The 17,894-nt window shown below is 41.6% G+C and overlaps 1 protein-coding gene across 7 annotated transcripts in view; it reads right to left on the minus strand.

Moving 5' to 3' along the window:
- Positions 1–17,894, minus strand: part of LOC140719268 (BAR/IMD domain-containing adapter protein 2-like 2) — a 161,062-nt gene that overhangs the window by 116,570 nt on the left and 26,598 nt on the right. For all 7 annotated transcript variants that reach the window (XR_012096878.1, XR_012096879.1, XM_073033773.1 and 4 more), the window contains exon 2: positions 10,441–10,516. Coding sequence is in view for 5 of the 7 variants with exons in the window: in XM_073033773.1 (XP_072889874.1) it covers positions 10,441–10,516 (76 nt within the window). In the remaining 2 variants the exon portion in view is untranslated. The remainder of the gene's footprint in view (positions 1–10,440; positions 10,517–17,894) is intronic.

Genomic DNA, 17,894 nt, shown 5'->3' on the forward strand with positions numbered 1-17,894 from the left:
CCTACAAAAAATATTCACCCCCCCCCCCCCCCCCCGGAAAGTTTTCATAGTTTACCGTTTTACAATGTTGAATTACAGAGGATTTAATTTGGCTTTTTTGACACTGATCAACCAAAAAAGACACATCCATGTCAAAGTGAAAACAGATCTCTACAAAGTAATCAAAATGAATAACAAACATAAAACACAAAATAATTGATTGCATAAATATTCACCCTCCCTTTAAAATGACACACCAAATTACTGGTGCAATCAATGGTTATATGAAGTCATATAATTAGTTAAATGGAAATCACCTGTGTGTAGTCAAGATGTTTCAGTTCATTGTAGTAAAAATACACCTGTATATGGAAGGTCCAGCTGCTGGTGAGTCAGTATCCTGGCAAAAACTACACCATGAAGACAAAAGAATGCTCTAAGCAACTCTGTGTAAAGGTTATTGAAAAGCACAAGTCAGAAGTTGGATACAAGAAATTTCTAAGTCACTGAATATCGCTTGGAGTTCAGTTAAGTCAATCATCAAGAAATGGAAAGAATATGGTATAGCTGTAAATCTGCCTAGAGCAGGCTGTCCTCAAAAACTGAGTGACAGTGTAAGAAGGGGACTAGTGAGGGAGGCCACTCTGGAGGAGTTGCAAGCTTCAGTCGCTGAGATGGGAGAAACTGTGCATACAACAACTGTTGCCCGGGTACCTCACCAGTCACAGCTTTATGGAAGAGTGGCAAAGAGAAAGCCTCTGTTGAAAAAAAACTCATGAAATCTTGGCTTGTGTTTGCCAGAAGGCATATGCGACACTGAAGTCAGCTGGAAGAAGGTTCTATGGTCTGATGAAACTAAAATTGGGCTTTTTGGCCATTAGGCTAAACGATACGTTTGGCATAAGCCAAACACCACACATAATCAAAAACACACCATCCCTACCGTGAAGAATGGTGGTGGTTGCATCATGATGTGGGGATGTTCACTGCAGCAGGCCCTGGAAGGCCTCTGAAGGTAGAGAGTAAAATGAATGAAGCAAAATACAGGGAAATCCTAGAGGAAAACTTGATGCAGTCTGCAAGAGAACTGTGACTTGGGAGAAGATATGCAAGGCAATAAAATCTTGCCTGACAAATCTGTAGAGTTCTTCGGGGAAATAACAAGCAGAGTGGACAAAGCCGAGGCAATGGATGTCACTTACTTAGATTTTCAGAAGGCATTTGATGAGGTGTCTCACATGAGGCTGTTTAAAAATATAAAATCTTATGGTGTTACAGAAAAGTTACTGGCATGGATAGAGGAATGGCTGATAGGCAGAAGGCAGTGTGTGGGGATAAAGGAGGCCTTTTCTGGTTGGCTGCCAGTGACGTGGTGTTCTTCAGGGGTCAGTATTGAGACCACTACTTTTCACATTGCTTGTCAATGATTTAGATAGTGGAATAAATAGCTTGTGGCAAAGTTTGCAGATGATACGAAGATAGGTGGAGAGGTAGATAGAGCTGAGGAAGCAATACGATTGCAAGAGGACCTAAGTGAATTGGAAGAATGGGGGGGAAAAGTGCAGATGGAATACAATGTTAAGAAATGTATGATGGTGCATGTTGGCAAAAGGAAGACTATTATCTAAATGGGGAGAAGGTTCAAACATCAGAGGTGCAAAGGGATTTGGGAGTCCTTGTACAAGGCTCCCAGAATTTACAGGCTGAGTCTGTGGTAAAGAAAGCAAATGCAATGTTGGCATTTATTTCAAGGGAAATAGAATATAAAAACAAGAAGATAATGCTGAAGCTTTATAAGACACTAGTCAGGCTGCATTTAAGAGTATTGTCAACAGTACTATTGTCAACAGATAAGGCCCCTTATCTTAGAAAGGATGTTGTCTTATTGGAAAGAGTCCAGAGGAGGTTCACAAGGATGATTCCGAGAAAGAAGGGGTTAACTCGTGAGGAGCATCTGGCAACTTTGGGCTTGTACTCACTGGAATTTAGAAGAATGCTTGGGGATCTCATCGAAATCTATTGAATGTTGAAAGAACTAGATAAGGTGGATGTGGAGAGGATGTTTCCTTTGGTGCGAGTATCCAGAACTAGAAGGCACAGCCTCAAAATTGAGGGACGACCTTTTAGAACATAAGTAATAAGGAATTTTTTTTTTAGCCAGAGGGTGATGAATCTGTAGAATGCTCTGCCACAGACTGTGGTGGAGGCCAACTCCATGGGTATATTTAAAGTGGAAGTTGTTAGACTCCTGACTGGTCGGGGTTATCAAGGGATATGGTAAGAGGGCAGGTGTATGGGGTTGAATGGGATCTGGGATCAGACATGATGAAATGGCTGCGTGGACTTGATAGGCTGAATGGCCTAATTCCTGGAGTGGCCAAGTCAGACTCCAGACCTCAATCCAATTGAGAATTTTTGGCTGGAAATGAAAAAGCTGTTCACTCGTGATCCTCATGCAATCTGACAGAGCTTGAGCAGTTTTGTAAAGAAAACGCGGAAAAATTGCAGTGTCCAGATGTGCAAAGCTGACAGACAGCTCCCCACACAGACTCAAGGCTGCATTTGATGCCAAAGGTGCATACTGACTTGAAGGGGGTGAATACTTGTGCAATCAATTATTTTGTTTCATATTTGTAATTAATTTAGATCACTTTGTAGAGATTTGTTTTCACATTGACAAGAAAGAGTCTTTTTCTATTGATCAGTGTCAAAAAAATCAGATTAAACCCACTGTGATTAAATGTTGTAAAACAATAAAACTGAAAACTTCTGAAGGGGGGGGGGAAGAATACTTTTTTTATAGGCACTATATTTGCCTCTTTTCAGCTTGAAAATGTCTGTCCCTGCAATTTGCCATAGGGAGTCTAGGAATTCTATGGGACTGAGAGCTACAATAATTTTTGTGCAGTTTTCTGCATGCTTCACATAATCTCACAGCTGTGTGCTCAGACCAGGCCACCACACCGATTGCCTTGCTCTCAGGTGGCATTTTTCAATGCCTTGATGTCCATGGTGGATTTGACTGATGATTTTGACATGCACAGAAGCTGGAATGGAGAGTCTGGAGCCCTTTAGCAGCAAACCATCAAGAATGGTGAGTGTGTCTCTTTCAAGCCAGCAAGGTCTGAGTTTGTGAGCTCGTTCCAGAACAGCTAGCCATCCATGTCTCACAGTATTGCATGACTTAGCTGCCCATTTGGTCCTTTTTCAACTCAGTGAGATTTTTGTCCCATTTACTCCATGATGCAGGAAAACTTTCACATCCCTGAGCTAAGCAGATGTTGGTATTTATTGGTGAATATTACAAATGACCTGACTTGGTCTAACCAAGCACAGTCCACTGCCAAGAAGGCCCACCAGGGCCTTTACTTCCTCAGAAAGCTGAAGAAATTTGGCCTGTCCCCTAAAACCCTCACTAACTTGTATAGGTGCACCGTAGAAAGCATTCTTCTAGGGTGCATCACAACCTGGTACGGAAGTAGTCCTGTCCAAGACCGGAAGAAGCTGCAGAAGATCGTGAACATAGCCCAGCACATCACACAAACCAATCTTCCATCCTTGAACTCACTTTATACCACACGCTGTCGGAGCAATACTGCCAGGATAATCAAGGATAAGTCCCACCCAGCCAACACATTTTTTGTCCCGCTTCCCTCCGGGAGAAGGTTCAGGAGCATGAAGATATGTACGGCCAGATTTGGGAACAGCTTCTTTCCAACTGTGATAAGACTGCTGAACAGATCCTGATCCAGATCTGGGGTGTACCTTCCAAATATCTGGACCTGACTTGCACTACCATACTTTCCCTTTTCTCTTTTCTAATTATGATCTATAATTTAAATTTTTATTATACTTACTTTGATTTGTACTTCAGGGAGAAATAATATCAAATAAATATTTGAATATTTAATAATATATAATAATTATATTTAAAAAAATTTAAAAAAAACAATTATCACTGTGATGATTGTATGCTCTAGTATCAATTGTTTTGGTGACAATAAAGTATTTGTATTTTCCATGAGGTCAGAGTCAGTTTCCGTCCACTCACCTTTGCAAGGCATCCTCGACAGTGTCCAGTGTTGTGGAAGATTTGCCAGGGATACGTTCAATGTCATAACAGTATCACATATACCTCATTCTGAATCTTTTCAGATGTGGGGGTTAAATCAAACAAGCTTTTTGAGCTGAGGAGGCTGACAAGTGGTCTCTGGTGTGTTTCAAGTAGGTATTTGGTGTTCTTGATGCATATGCCACCGGTTTCCATACACCACTGCAGTACTGTGTGAGCACTCCCCTTAGGCCAAAGAAAGAGGTGTCTGCTGAGAACTTGGTTGCTTTGTTCGGATCAAAGAATGCCGATGGTGGCAGAGAGATAAGCTCTGTTTTAAATGATGAGAGTGTCTTCTCCTGCGGTGTATCCCAAGTCCAAACATTTCTCTGAGAGAGGAGATCACATAGTGGCTTTGTTTTCTCTGCCAAATCAGGAAATAAGTTACCCAGCTGGCTTACCATACCAAGGAAACTGTGAATCTCTGATTCATTTGTAGCTTGTTCCATGTTCCAAACTCCTGCCAGTTTGTCTGACTCTGGTTGCACTCCCTCTGAGGACAGTTGGTGGCCTAAGAACTTCACCTCCAACTTTGCAAATTCACATTTCTTTTTGTTCAGGGTGAATCCAGCTCACTTCAGTTTCTCCAAGATAGCTTCTACTCTTTTGACTTGCATCTTGAGACTCCAAAGATGAGTATATCGTCCATGTAGCAGACTACTCCTTCCAGTCCCTCCAAAATTTGGTTCATCCTCATCTGAAGGAGCTCAGGGGTTGATGAGATACCAAAAGGGAGGTTCTTGAAGACTTGGCATCTATATGGTGTGATAAAAGTTGTGAACTTCTGTGACTCAGGAGCTAAATGGATCTGCCAGAACCTTAAGTTTGCATCAAGATCAGTGACAAACTTTCCTCCACTCCAAAAGTATACCAAATGTTTGCTCAATAGAAGGGTGCCTTAGCAGTACCCCCAGGCCTGTGAACAGCTTCGGGTACTTCTCCAACCACTGAACCTTGCAATGAGGTTCAGCTTCTCAATGGCATGTTGTCACAGTAGTGGTGAGAAGAGATTCTGAACATGTAGACATCCTCTTTTAACTGTTTCTCATTTTTACAGATGGAAGTAGTAAACATTCCTTTCACATTGAACTTGCATTGTTCTGGCATCATGAGCATTTTCTTCGCTGGGTTTAGCATAATGCCTGTTTTCTTCATTAGTTTTGTGAACAGGCATATGGAGATGGCTGTGACATCTGCCCCACTTTCCATTTTGAATGTCACTGCCTCATTTTGTAGTACACCAGCCTTGTCTATTTGAATCTAGAGCCCCAAGGAAAGCTCTCTCTCCATCTGGATATAGGTTCTTCGACCTCTTGATGAACTGTTTTCGACTGACACTGGCTTTTATAATTGCCATCTCTATTGCATTGATAGTATTTCACTTCTTTTACTGGACAGAGCACATTGAAGTGGAATGGAGACTTGCTACATCTATTGCAGTTGGACACGTTACCTAATTTGTTTTGCATGTCTGTTTTGTTTGAGCTGAGCTCAACTGAAATCATGCACATGAACTTTCTCTAGACTCTCCCCAATGAGAACACATCCTTTCTGAGATAAAGGGCCCAAAACTGTTGACAATATTCCAAGTGTGGCCTAACTAGTGTCTTATAAAGCTTCAGCACTATCCCCTTGCTTTTATATTTTATTCCCTTTGAAGTAAATGCCAACATTGCATTTGCCTTCTTTACCACAGATGCAATCTGTGAATTAACCTTCTGGGGAGTCTTGCACGAGGACTCCTATGTTCCTCTGCACCTCTGACTTCCCCAGGCTAGTAGCCCACAGATTATTACAATGTATCCACTTTTGGCTGTACTTTGAAGGCTTTGCCTAACAACCCTGTTCCTTTCTCAGCTTAGCCTCATGGTGTATACAATTTAGCAAGCTAGCATAGGCAGTTTAGGTTGGTAAATCTCTGAATATTTTTTGAATAAAGTCATACTGTAAGTTCTTCCTTGTTGGGGATCTCACTTGGTCTGTAGCACCAATTCATCAATGATCAACCACTTTGTTATTGAGGGATAGTGCGAGCACACCAGGCCACCAGCATGCAGGATATTCAGCTGAACACTATTGTACAGTATGTGAACTCCTCCTGTTTGAGAGTGGCTAACAGAGTGACAAAGGAATAACACTATTAACTACCACTACAATGATCAGATGCAAGGTGGGAGGGAGAGAGGAGAGGGAGGGAGGGAGGGACTTGTTTTGCTGTAGTTGTCCTGTTGTTTGTAGTCTTCGGTTTTGTTGTTTTGAGCATGTGGACATGGCGCCGGAATATGGTGACACTTGCAGGCTGACCTCGGTGCATCCTTGGGTATGTTGGTTATTAATGAAAATCATTCATTTCATTGTGTGGTTCAACGTACATGTGATAAACATATCTGAATCACAGCACCAGCGAACCAAGTTCCATTTCACCACTGTCTATAAGGAGTTTGTACGTTCTCCCCATGGCCTCACAGATTTCCTCCGGGTGCTCCAGTTTCCTCCCACATCCCAAAGACCTACAGGTTGGGTGGTTAATCAGTCACACGGGCTTTTTAATGCCATAACTGCCTGCTACTGTGCTGTATCTCTAAATAAAGGCCTCTCTCATGCATCAGGATGTCTATTATAGGCATAAGGAGTCTCAGGGCAGACAACAGACCATAAGGTACAAAAGCAGAATTAGGCCATTCAGTCCATTGTGTCTGCTTCACCATTCAGTCATGGCTGATTTTTTTTTCCCTCACCGTTATTTTCCTGCCTTCTCTCCACAACCTTTAACCCTCTTACCCCTCAAGAATCTATCAATCACCACTTTAAATATACCCAGTAATTTAGTTTCCACAGATTCATCACCTTCTGGCTGAAATTCCTTCTCTTCTCAGTTTTAAAGGGACATTCCTTTATTCTGAGGCTGTGCCCTTGGATAAAAGGGGTGTCCTTTTAGAAGATATTTTGTAGCACACCTGATTGCTTGTTTGCAGGAGTGTCAGCTTAAATGCTTGTGGTGATATCTCCACTGTATGATGTAATACAGGACTTTGACTTCAGAGGTGGGTACGGTATGAATTGAGTGACTGCCAACATGGCCAAAAAACACCAGGTATAAAATACAGTGTACTTGGCCTCTGTTGCAGAGGGGAAAGGCAAGAAATATCAAACTGTATGTCAGAAATGGGACAAACATTCAGTCTGAAAGAGCTGGATACTGCAGTGTGAGACAGACATTAAGGCAGAATACTGTCCGTCTTCTCTCAATGGGCAAAAAAAAAATCATACAGTATGTCACTATTGAAGAAGAGGTTAACCTTTTGTCCTGGACAATATTACCCTCATCTGGCATTGAAAAAGACTATTGTCACATTTTCAAATGGTTATGTGTAGGAAAAAAACTAATTCATTAAGCTCAGTGTTAAACCAAAATGTTGAATATTCTATGACTAGAGACAAAAAATACCATAGAAACAGGAGAGTTAATTAATACTAATGTTTTGCCCAATATATATCCCTCAATCAATGTTACCTAATTGTATTTCTATTTGAGGAATCTTGCTGCAAGTAAGCAAGATTTGTATTTCCTATACAAATTTCCTTTCCAGTGGCTAGACCTTAATTGGTAAAAGGACCTCACGCTGAAGTGAGAATTTACTGGGCTAGTGTAGCATCTAGCATAACGTTTTACAGTGTCAGTGGCCCAGATTCAATTCCTGCTGCTGCTTGTATGTTCTCCAGGTGTTTCTGCTGGGTGATCCAGTTTCCTCCCACATTTCCAAAGATACACCAGTTAATAGGTTAATTGGTAACATGGGTGTAATTGGGCAGTGTATGCTCAATGGGTCGAAGGGCTTGTTACTTTATTTAGAGAAACTGTGCAGTAAAGTTAAACATGGCAGGAATTCAGGAACGATGATCTTTGTTCAGTGTCCAGGAGTGGTTTTATTGCTGAATTAGATAGATGTCCTTGAACTCTATTTCTCATAAGCAATTCCTGTGTGTGAAGTGCCTCAGATCCTGTGGACTGACAGCCAAGCACACTTTGATCAGATCATTAAATGACGGGCCATGTTAACTGAAATGCTGTAGTTGGGCAATCTTATTCCTGAAAGATAAGGTTACTGACAGCGCTCAATGTGAACCTTGTATCTGTTTTTAAAAAAATCATCCTCCCTTCTAGGTGCCATCTGATCCCGTGTGTCTGAGACAGGCACTAGCATTAGCTTATAAACTGCAGAGAAAATTCATGATTCATCACAGTGTATGCATCAGTACACAGATTGAAAGGAGAACAAAATGAATGTTAGTCTGGATCTGAGGCAGCATAAACAACACAATAAGCAGAAGGAACATAATTTAAAAAACACTATATAAATACAGAAGATTAGCTTATACTGTATACCAGTGCCTATAAAAAGTATTCAACATTGAATCACAGTGGATTTAATTTGGCTTTTTTTTTACACTAATCAACTGAAAAGACTATGTACATAGGCTGACTGTATGTACATAAAGTGATGCTAGCCACAGGATTGTCTGGACATAAGATAGATAGATACTTTATTCATCCCCATGGGGAAATTCAACTTTTTTCCAATGTCCCATACACTTGTTGTAGCAAAACTAATTACATACAATACTTAACTCAGTAAAAAATATGATATGCATCTAAATCACTATCTCAAAAAGCATTAATAATAGCTTTTAAAAAGTTCTTAAGTCCTGGCGGTAGAATTGTAAAGCCTAATGGCATTGGGGAGTATTGGCCTCTTCATCCTGTCTGAGGAGCATTGCATCGATAGTAACCTGTCGCTGAAACTGCTTCTCTGTCTCTTGATGGTGCTATGTAGAGGATGTTCAGAGTTATCCATAATTGACCGTAGCCTACTCAGCGCCCTTCGCTCAGCTACCGATGTTAAACTCTCCAGTACTTTGCCCACAACAGAGCCCGCCTTCCTTACCAGCTTATTAAGACGTGAGGCGTCCCTCTTCTTAATGCTTCCTCCCCAACACGCCACCACAAAGAAGAGGTGACTGACAGGAAATAATAAAGTAGTGGTGGTTGAGGGTGTGAAGGGTAGGTTACTGGATTGGCCTTATTGCTTGGCGAAGTAAATGTTTTTGCATGGATACTGCATTGCCTCTTCCCTGATGGGAGAGGGACAAACTCCCCTGAGTTTAAACAGGATGGGTGAGATCCTTCATGTTTTATTTTCCTTCTGGCATCTTTTTCCAGCAAAATGGCACCAGCAAACAATGTGACCAATGGCGACATCCTGCAGACAGTTCACAAAGCTACTTCTCTTACTCATTTAGGTCTTCTTTCAAATATGCTTCTACTACTAAACAGTGTGTGATTGGAACCTGTGATTTACATTTCAAATATGATTCTACTACTAAACAGCATGTGATTGGGACTTGCGATTTACATTTTCATGGTGTATTTTTGAGTAGATTGAGCGATTTGATGCGTCGCTGTCTCCTGGGAAATTCAGAGAGGTTTAGAGCCTTGAGGGCTGAAGTCCTGGAAGTGGAGTGTAAGCCCATGATCGACTCCATTGCTTCTCCCCAAATGAGGTGTCAAGCAAAGTTGAAGTCAACGAAACGAGAGTGGAGTGTGGGCAGGTGTTCAGTGCCGACTGCCGGTCGTTTGCTACTGTCAGAGGAAAGAGCAGGACATTGCAAGGCTCAGCGAGGCTCGAGGCCGTGGACTCGTTTTGGGAGACTGAGGTTCATATTGCATTTGTTTCTGGAGTTACTCTGTTTTTGCTGTTTTTGAGCGGTTTGATCAGGGCCATTGATGCGGACTGGGGCGCTTCGCTAAAGACTGGCTCTGCAGCCTGCATTTAGCTGTGGCTGCTGAAATGAACTAAATTATATACTTCAGAACTCCTCATTCGAGTTGGTGTAACCGTGTTTAAAGTTCTTTTGAACATCAAACTGTCTATTCTGCTGTCATATGATCTTAACAAGCCTCAAAGCAATAAAAATAAAGAGATTTTTAAAGATCAGCATTATTTCTCACATGTACAATGAAACAGACGGTGAAATGAGTCATTTGTGTCAGTGACCAACACATTCAAGAATGAGCTGGGACAGCTTGCAAGAGTCATCATACTTCTCACATCAATATAGAATGCTCACAACTTACTAACCCTAACCCCTATGTCTTTGGAACTTGGAAGAAAACTGGAGCACCCTCGCAGTCACAGGGAAACACACAAATAGCCTACAGACAGCAGTCAGAATTGCACCCAGATCACTGGTGCTATAAAGCATGACACTGACCACTACACTACCATGATGCGTAGTTATGTTAAATGAAGAATTAAATGTCACAGACACTCCATCGATTCAATACTTACTTCGAAACGCTCTGACAAAGTTGCTCCCAAGCAACACCAGATTCTGTAATCCAGGATTGAACTGTTCCATTATATTCTGCAAGTCAAACACAATTACCTTGGTTACACAGTGTTGGATTGTGGTGCGTAATTGTTATCTTTATTTTCCTTTGTACTCTTCTTTCTTGTTCACTTTCCACTCATGTGATACTTAATAAAATGATTGTTAGCAACAAGTTTTATGCCTTGTTCTTGACTTCTGAAGGAATCTTTGGATTGCAAAAATATCAGGATCCACCAACAGTCAAACACTGAATACCTCCAACTTGGCCAGCAGCCTGGATCCAGATCACTCAGACGTCTCCAATGAATCCAGGCAGAATAAGACATAGGAACAGAATTAGGCCATTCCACCCATTGAGTCTGCTCCACTATTCCATCATGGCTGAGTTAAACCCGAACCTCTCAACCACATTCTCTTGTTTTCTCCCCATAACCTTCAACGTCCTTGCTAATCAAGAACTTGTCAGCCTGAGCTTCAAATATAGCCAATGGCTAGGTCTCCACAAATGACTGTGGTAATGAATTCCACAGATGCAACACTCTCTCGCTAAAGAATTTCCTCATTCCTGTTTGAGTCGAACATCTTTCTATTCTGATGCAGTGCCCTCTGGTCCTAGACTCTCCCACAATTGGAAATATTCTCTTTTTGTCCACTCTATCTAGGCCTTTCTTTATTATTTAAGTTTCAAAGACCACACCACCCCCCCACCCCCCGTCTTAACTCTAGCGAGTACATGTCCACAGCCATCAAATGCTCCTCATACATTAATCCTTTCATTCCTGGGATCATTCTCATAAACCTCCTCTGGGCCCACTCAATACCAGTGCTGCCTTTCTTAGATAAGAGGCCTAAAACTGCTCGCAATATGCCAAATGCCATCTGACCAGTGACTTATAAAGCCTCAGCATTATACCCTTGTTTTTGTATTCTAGTCCTCTCGAAATGAATGCTAACGTTGCATTTGCCTTCCTCACTACTGACTAAACCTGCAAGTTAACCAAGAGAATTCTGTACTAGGACTCTCAATTTACTTTGTTCCTCCAATTTCTGAATTTGTTCCCCATTTAGAAAATAGCCTGTATCTTTATTCCATTTACCAAAGTGCATGACAATACGCTTTTCTATATTGCATTCCGTCTGCCACGTTTTTGCCTGTTCTCCTAATCTGTCCAAGTCCTTTTGCAGACCCCCTACTTCCTCAACCTGCCTATCTTTGTATCATCTACAAACTTGCCACAAACCCATCCAGATCATTGACTGTTAATATGAAAAGAGGTGGTCCCAACACCGAACAACTAGTCACCAGCAACCAACCAAAAAAGGCCCCTTTTCTTCACACTCATCATCTTTGCCAAATGTCTTTCCATGCTAGCTTCTTAACAAAATGGCTACAGGGCTCCTAGTCCTGACAGGAATAGCCTTACATTGTACAAGAAACAATATTACACATGCAGAAGCCCTGATTTTATATTCCACCATTTTGTCACATCAGGAGATTTGTGCATTAATTTCTTCTAGATAATGTATTGACCACAACATGAGGAACATTGATGGAGTTCCACAAAAACTCCCAATCCACTATGACAAGATATAAAAGTAGCAGAACTAAACTTCTGAAGCTGCTTCAGCAATCATGAGGCCAGTTTTTTAGGAAACAATGTTGAAGTCTAATCATTTGTGTAACATATATAACCATATAACAATTACAGCACGGAAACAGGCCATCTCGGCCCTTCTAGTCCATGCGGAATGCTTATTCTCACCTAATCCTACTGACCCACACTCAGCCCATAACCCTCCATTCCTTTCCTGTCCATATACCTATCCAATTTTGCTCTAAATGACAATACCGAACCTGCCTCTACCACTTCTACTGAAAGCTCATTCCATACAGCTACCACTCTCTGAGTAAAGAAATTCCCCCTCGTGTTACCCTTAAACTTTTTCTCCCAAGTCTCAACTCATGTCCTCTTGTTTGAATCTCCCCTACTCTCAATGGAAAAAGCCTATCCATGTCAACTCTATCTATCCCCCTCATAATTTTAAATACCTCTATCAAGTCCCCCCTCAACCTTCTATGCTCCAAATAATAAAGACCTAACTTGTTCAACCTTTCCCTGTAACTTAGGTACTGAAACCCAGGTAACATTCTAGTAAATCTTCTCTGTACTCTCTCTATTTTGTTGACATCTTTCCTATAATTCGGTGACCAGAACTGTACACAATACTCCAAATTTGGCCTTACCAATGCCTTGTAAAATTTTAACATTACATCCCAACTCCTATACTCAATGCTCTGATTTATAAAGGCCAACATACCAAAAGCTTTCTTCACCACCCTATTCACATGAGATTCCACCTTCAGGGAACTATGCACCATTATTCCTAGATCACTCTGTTCTACTGCATTCTTCAATGCCCTGCCATTTACTATGTATGTCCTGTTTTGATTAGTTCTACCAAAATGTAGCACCTCACACTTATCAGCATTAAACTCCATCTGCCATCGCTCAGCCCACTCTTCTAACTGGCCTAAATCTCTCTGCAAACTTTGAAAACCTACTTCATTATCCACAATGCCACCTACCTTAGTATCATCTGCATACTTACTAATCCAATTTACCACCCCATCATCCGATCATTAATGTATTTTTAATGTACAAAGTGTATATTTTAAAAAATGATTAACCTCAGACCAGCACAGTGGCATAGCCGGTAGAACTAAACTTCAAAGCAGCAAGAGACTCAGGTTTGACCTCAGGTGCTGTCTGTGTGAAGTTTGCACAATTTCAGTGACTGTGTGGGACTCCCTTGGATTATCCAGCTTCCTCCTACATCCGAGGGGTTGGTACATTAATTGGTACCCTGTAAATTGACCCTATTGTGTTAGTGATATTAGAATCTGGGAAGTGTTGATGAGAATATGGGAAGAAACATGTATATTAGGATTCAAAGTTGCAGCACAAATTGATAAGAAGGTTAAGGAGGTGTGTGATGTGTTGCCCTTCACTAGTCTGGTATTGAGTTCAAGAGCAATGAGAAAATATTGCAACTCTATAAAACTCTGGTTAGAACACACTTGGAATAATGTGTTCAGTTCTGGTCACCTCATTATGGGAAGGATGTAGAAGCTTTAGAGAGGATGCAGAGATTTACCAGGATGCTGTCTGGATTAGAGCATATATCTTATGTGGAAAGGCTGAGTGAACTAGGGCTTTTCTCTTTGGAGAGGAGGAGGAGGATGAGGGATGATTTGATAGAAGTGTACAAGACAATAAGAGGCATAGATTGAGGGGATAACCACAGACCTTGTCCCAGGTGGAAATGGTTAATACCAAGGGGCATAATTATTAGGTGATTGGAGGAAAGTATAGGGGAATATCAGAGGTAAGTTTAATACGCAAGATATTGATGGGTGTGTGGATTACCCTGCCAGGGGTGGCGCAGGTAGAGGCAGATACATTAGGGATGTTTAAGAGACTCTTAGATAAGCTGATGGATGATAGAAAAATGGAGGACTATGTAGGAGGGAAGAGTTAGATCAAATATGCCACATATGTGAGTAGGCTATTTAGTGGCACCTCCCAAGCTCCTGACCTTTGCTACATCATACAAGGAGGATTTCAGGTGCACAGGACCCACTACATATTGACCCCTGCAATAAATCATCTTAAGTTGGCAATGGCCCTTCATTGTCACTGGGTCAAAATCCTGTTATTTTCTCCCTAACTGAGTCCAAGTCAAAGCAGAGCTTACTGTAATGTTTAGGCTTACTGTTAAGGTCAGCAACATCATGAAGGATCCCACCTACCCTGTTCATGGACTGTTTGCCCCACTACACAGCATCCACACCAGGACCATAAGACTCAAATGTTACTTCCCCTCACAGCATCAATACTTCCACTCATTAATCCACCATCATCCATATCACCTAGTGTCACTTTACATACGTACAACTAGACTGTGTATTGTGTATTGTATATTGTACATTGTGTTTTATAGGATTGCCTTTATACCATCAGTGGTCACTTTATTAGGTACAGGAGGTATTTTCATGGTCTTCTGTTGCTGTAGCCCTTCCACTTCAAGATTCAATGTGTTATGCATTCAGAAATGCTCTTCTGTACACACACACGTAGTTATTTGAGTTGCTCTCATCTTCCTGAAAACTTGAAATATTCTGGCCATTTTCCTCTGTTCTCTCTCACTAACAAGGCATTTCCACCCACAGAACTGCTGCTCACTGGATTTTGTTCTCCCTTTTTCACACCCTTCTCTGTAATCTCTAGAAATTGATGTCTATGACAATCCTGGGAACCATAGAGCATTACAGCACAGAAACAGGCCTTTTGGCCCTTCTTGGCTGTGCCAAACCATTTTTCTGCCTAGTCCCACTGACCTGCACCTGGGCCATAACCCTCCAAACCCCTCTCATCCATGTACCTGTCCAAGTTTTTCTTAAATGTCAAAAGTGAGCCCGCATTCACCACTTCATCTAGCAGCTCATTCCACACTCCCACCACTCTCTGCATGAAGAAGCCCCCCAACAATGTTCCCTTTAAACTTTTCACCCTTCACCCTTAACCCATGACCTCTGGGTTTTTTTCTCCCCTGGTCTCAGTGGAAAAAGCCTGCTTGCATTCACTCTATCTATATCCATCATAATTTTATACACCTCTAACAAATCACCCCTCATTCTCCTACACTCCAGGGAATAAAGTCCTAACCTATTCAAACTTTCTCTGTAACTCAGTTTCTCAAGTCCCGGCAACATGCTTGTAAACCTTCTCTGCACTCTTTCAACCTTATTAATATCCTTCCTGTAATTAGGTGACCAAAACTGCACACAATACTCCAAATTCGGTCTCACCCATGTCTTATACAACCTCACCATTACATTCCAACTCTTATACTCAATACTTTGATTTATAAAGGCCAATGTACCAAAAGCTCTCTTTACAACCCTTTCTACTTGTGACACCACTTTTAGGGAATTATGTATCTGTACTCCCAGATCCCTCTGTTCTACTGCACTCCTCACTGTCCTACCATTTACCTTGTATGTTCTACATTGGTTTGACCTTCTGAAGTGCAATACCTCACAATTGTCCGCATTAAACTCCATCTGCCATTTTTCAGCCCATTCCTCCACTGGTCCAAATCCCTCTGCAAGCTTTGGAAACCTTCCTCACTGTCCACTACACCTCCAATCTTTGTATCATCAGCAAATTTGCTGATCCAATTTGCCACATTATCATCCAGATCATTGATATAGATGACAAATAACAATGGATCCAGCACTGATCCCTGTGGCACACCACTAGTCACAGGCCTCCATTCAGAGTAGCAATCCTCCACTACCACTCTCTGGCTTCTTCCATTGAGCCAATGTCTACTCCGATTTACTACCTCTCCATGTATACCTAGCAACTGAATCTTCCTAACTAACCTCCCTTGTGGGACCTTGTCAAAGGCCTTACTGAAGTCCATGTAGACAACATCCACTGCCTTCCCTTCATCCACTTTCCTGGTAACTTCCTCGAAAAACTCTAATAGATTGGTTAAACATGACCTACCATGCACAAAGCCATGCTGACTGTTTCTAATAAGTCCCTGTCTATCCAAATACTTGTAGATCCTATCTCTTAGTATTCCTTCCAATAATTTACCTACTACCGATGTCAAACTTACCAGCCTGTAATTTCCCGGCTTACTTTTTGAGCCTTTTTTAAACAATGGAACTACATGAGCTATCCTCCAATCCTCCAGCACGTGACCCGTGGATATCGACATTTTAAATATTTCTGCCAGGGCCCCTGAAATTTCAACACTAGTCTCCCTCAAGGTCCGAGGGAATACCCTGTCAGGTCCTGGGGATTTATCTACTCTGATTTGCCTCAAGACAGCAAGCACCTCCTCCTCTTTAATCTGTATAAGTTCCATGACCTCCCTACTTGTTTGCCTTGTTTCCATAGACTCCATTCCAGTTTCCTTAGTAAATACAGATGCAAAAAACCCATTTATGATCTACCCCATTTCTTTTGGTTCCATACATAGCCGACCACTCTGATCTTCAAGAGGACCAATTTTATCCCTTACTATCCTTTTGCTCTTAACATACCTGTAGAAGCTCTTAGGATTATCCTTCACCTTGACTGCCAAAGCAACCTCATGTCTTCTTTGAGCCCTCCTCATTTCTTTCTAAAGTATTTTTTTACTCTTTTTATACTCCTCAAGCATCTTATTTCCTCCCTGTTGCCTATACATGTTATAAATATCTCTTCTTCTTTATCAGAGTTCCAATATCCCTCGAGAACCAAGGTTCTTTATTCTTATTCATTTTGCCTTTAACCCTGACAGGAACATACAAACTCTGCACTCTCAAAGTTTCTCCTTTGAAGGCCTCCCACTTACCAATTACATCCTTGCCAGAGAACAACCTGTCCCAATCTACGCTTTTTAGATCCTTTCTCATTTCTTCAAATTTGGCCTTTTTCCAGTTTAGAACTTCAACCCAAGGACCAGAACAATCTTTATCCATGATCAAGTTGAAACTAATGACGTTATGATCACTGGAACCAAAGTGTTCCCCTACACACACTTCCATCACCTGCCCTAACTCATTTCCTAATAGGAGATCTAATATTGCATCCTCCCTAGTTGGTACATCTATATATTGATTTAGAAAACTTTCCTGAACACATTTCACAAACTCTAACCCATCTAGACCTTTAACAGTATGGGAGGCCCAATCAATGTGTGGAAAATTAAAATCCCCTACAATCACAACTTTCTGTCTCCTGCAGTTGTCTGCTATCTCTCTGCAGATTTGCTCCTCCAATTCTCGCTGACTATTGGGTGGTCTATAATACAACCCTATTAATGTGGTCATACCTTCTCAGCTCCACCCATATGGTCTCAGTAGACAAGCCCTCTAATCTTTCCTGCCGAAGCACTGCTGTAATATTTTCCCTGACTAGCAAAGCCACCCCCCACCCTTCATCCCTCTGCCTCTATGACATCTGAAACATCGGAACCCTGGAACATTGAGCTGCCAGTCCTGCCCCTCCTGTAGCCAAGTTTCAGTAATGGCTATGATGTCATAATTCCATGTGTCAATCCAGGCCCTCAGCTTATCTGCCTTTCCCACAATACTCCTTGCATTGAAATATACACACCTCAGAAGACTGTTACCACCACACACAACCTTACTATTTATGACTTTGCATGAACTACTAACATCATTTATTTTTACCCCCATTCTACTATCTACTCTGGCACTCTGGTTCCCATCCCCCTGCAAATCTAGTTTAAACCCTCCCCAATAACACTAGCAAACCTCCCTGCAAGTATATTGGTCCCCTTGTAGTTCAGGTGTAACCCATCTCTCTTGTACAGATCCCCAGAAGAG

Source organism: Hemitrygon akajei, chromosome 31 (assembly GCF_048418815.1).
Source record: "Hemitrygon akajei chromosome 31, sHemAka1.3, whole genome shotgun sequence".
In the NCBI taxonomy this organism is placed as follows: Eukaryota; Metazoa; Chordata; class Chondrichthyes; order Myliobatiformes; family Dasyatidae; genus Hemitrygon; species Hemitrygon akajei.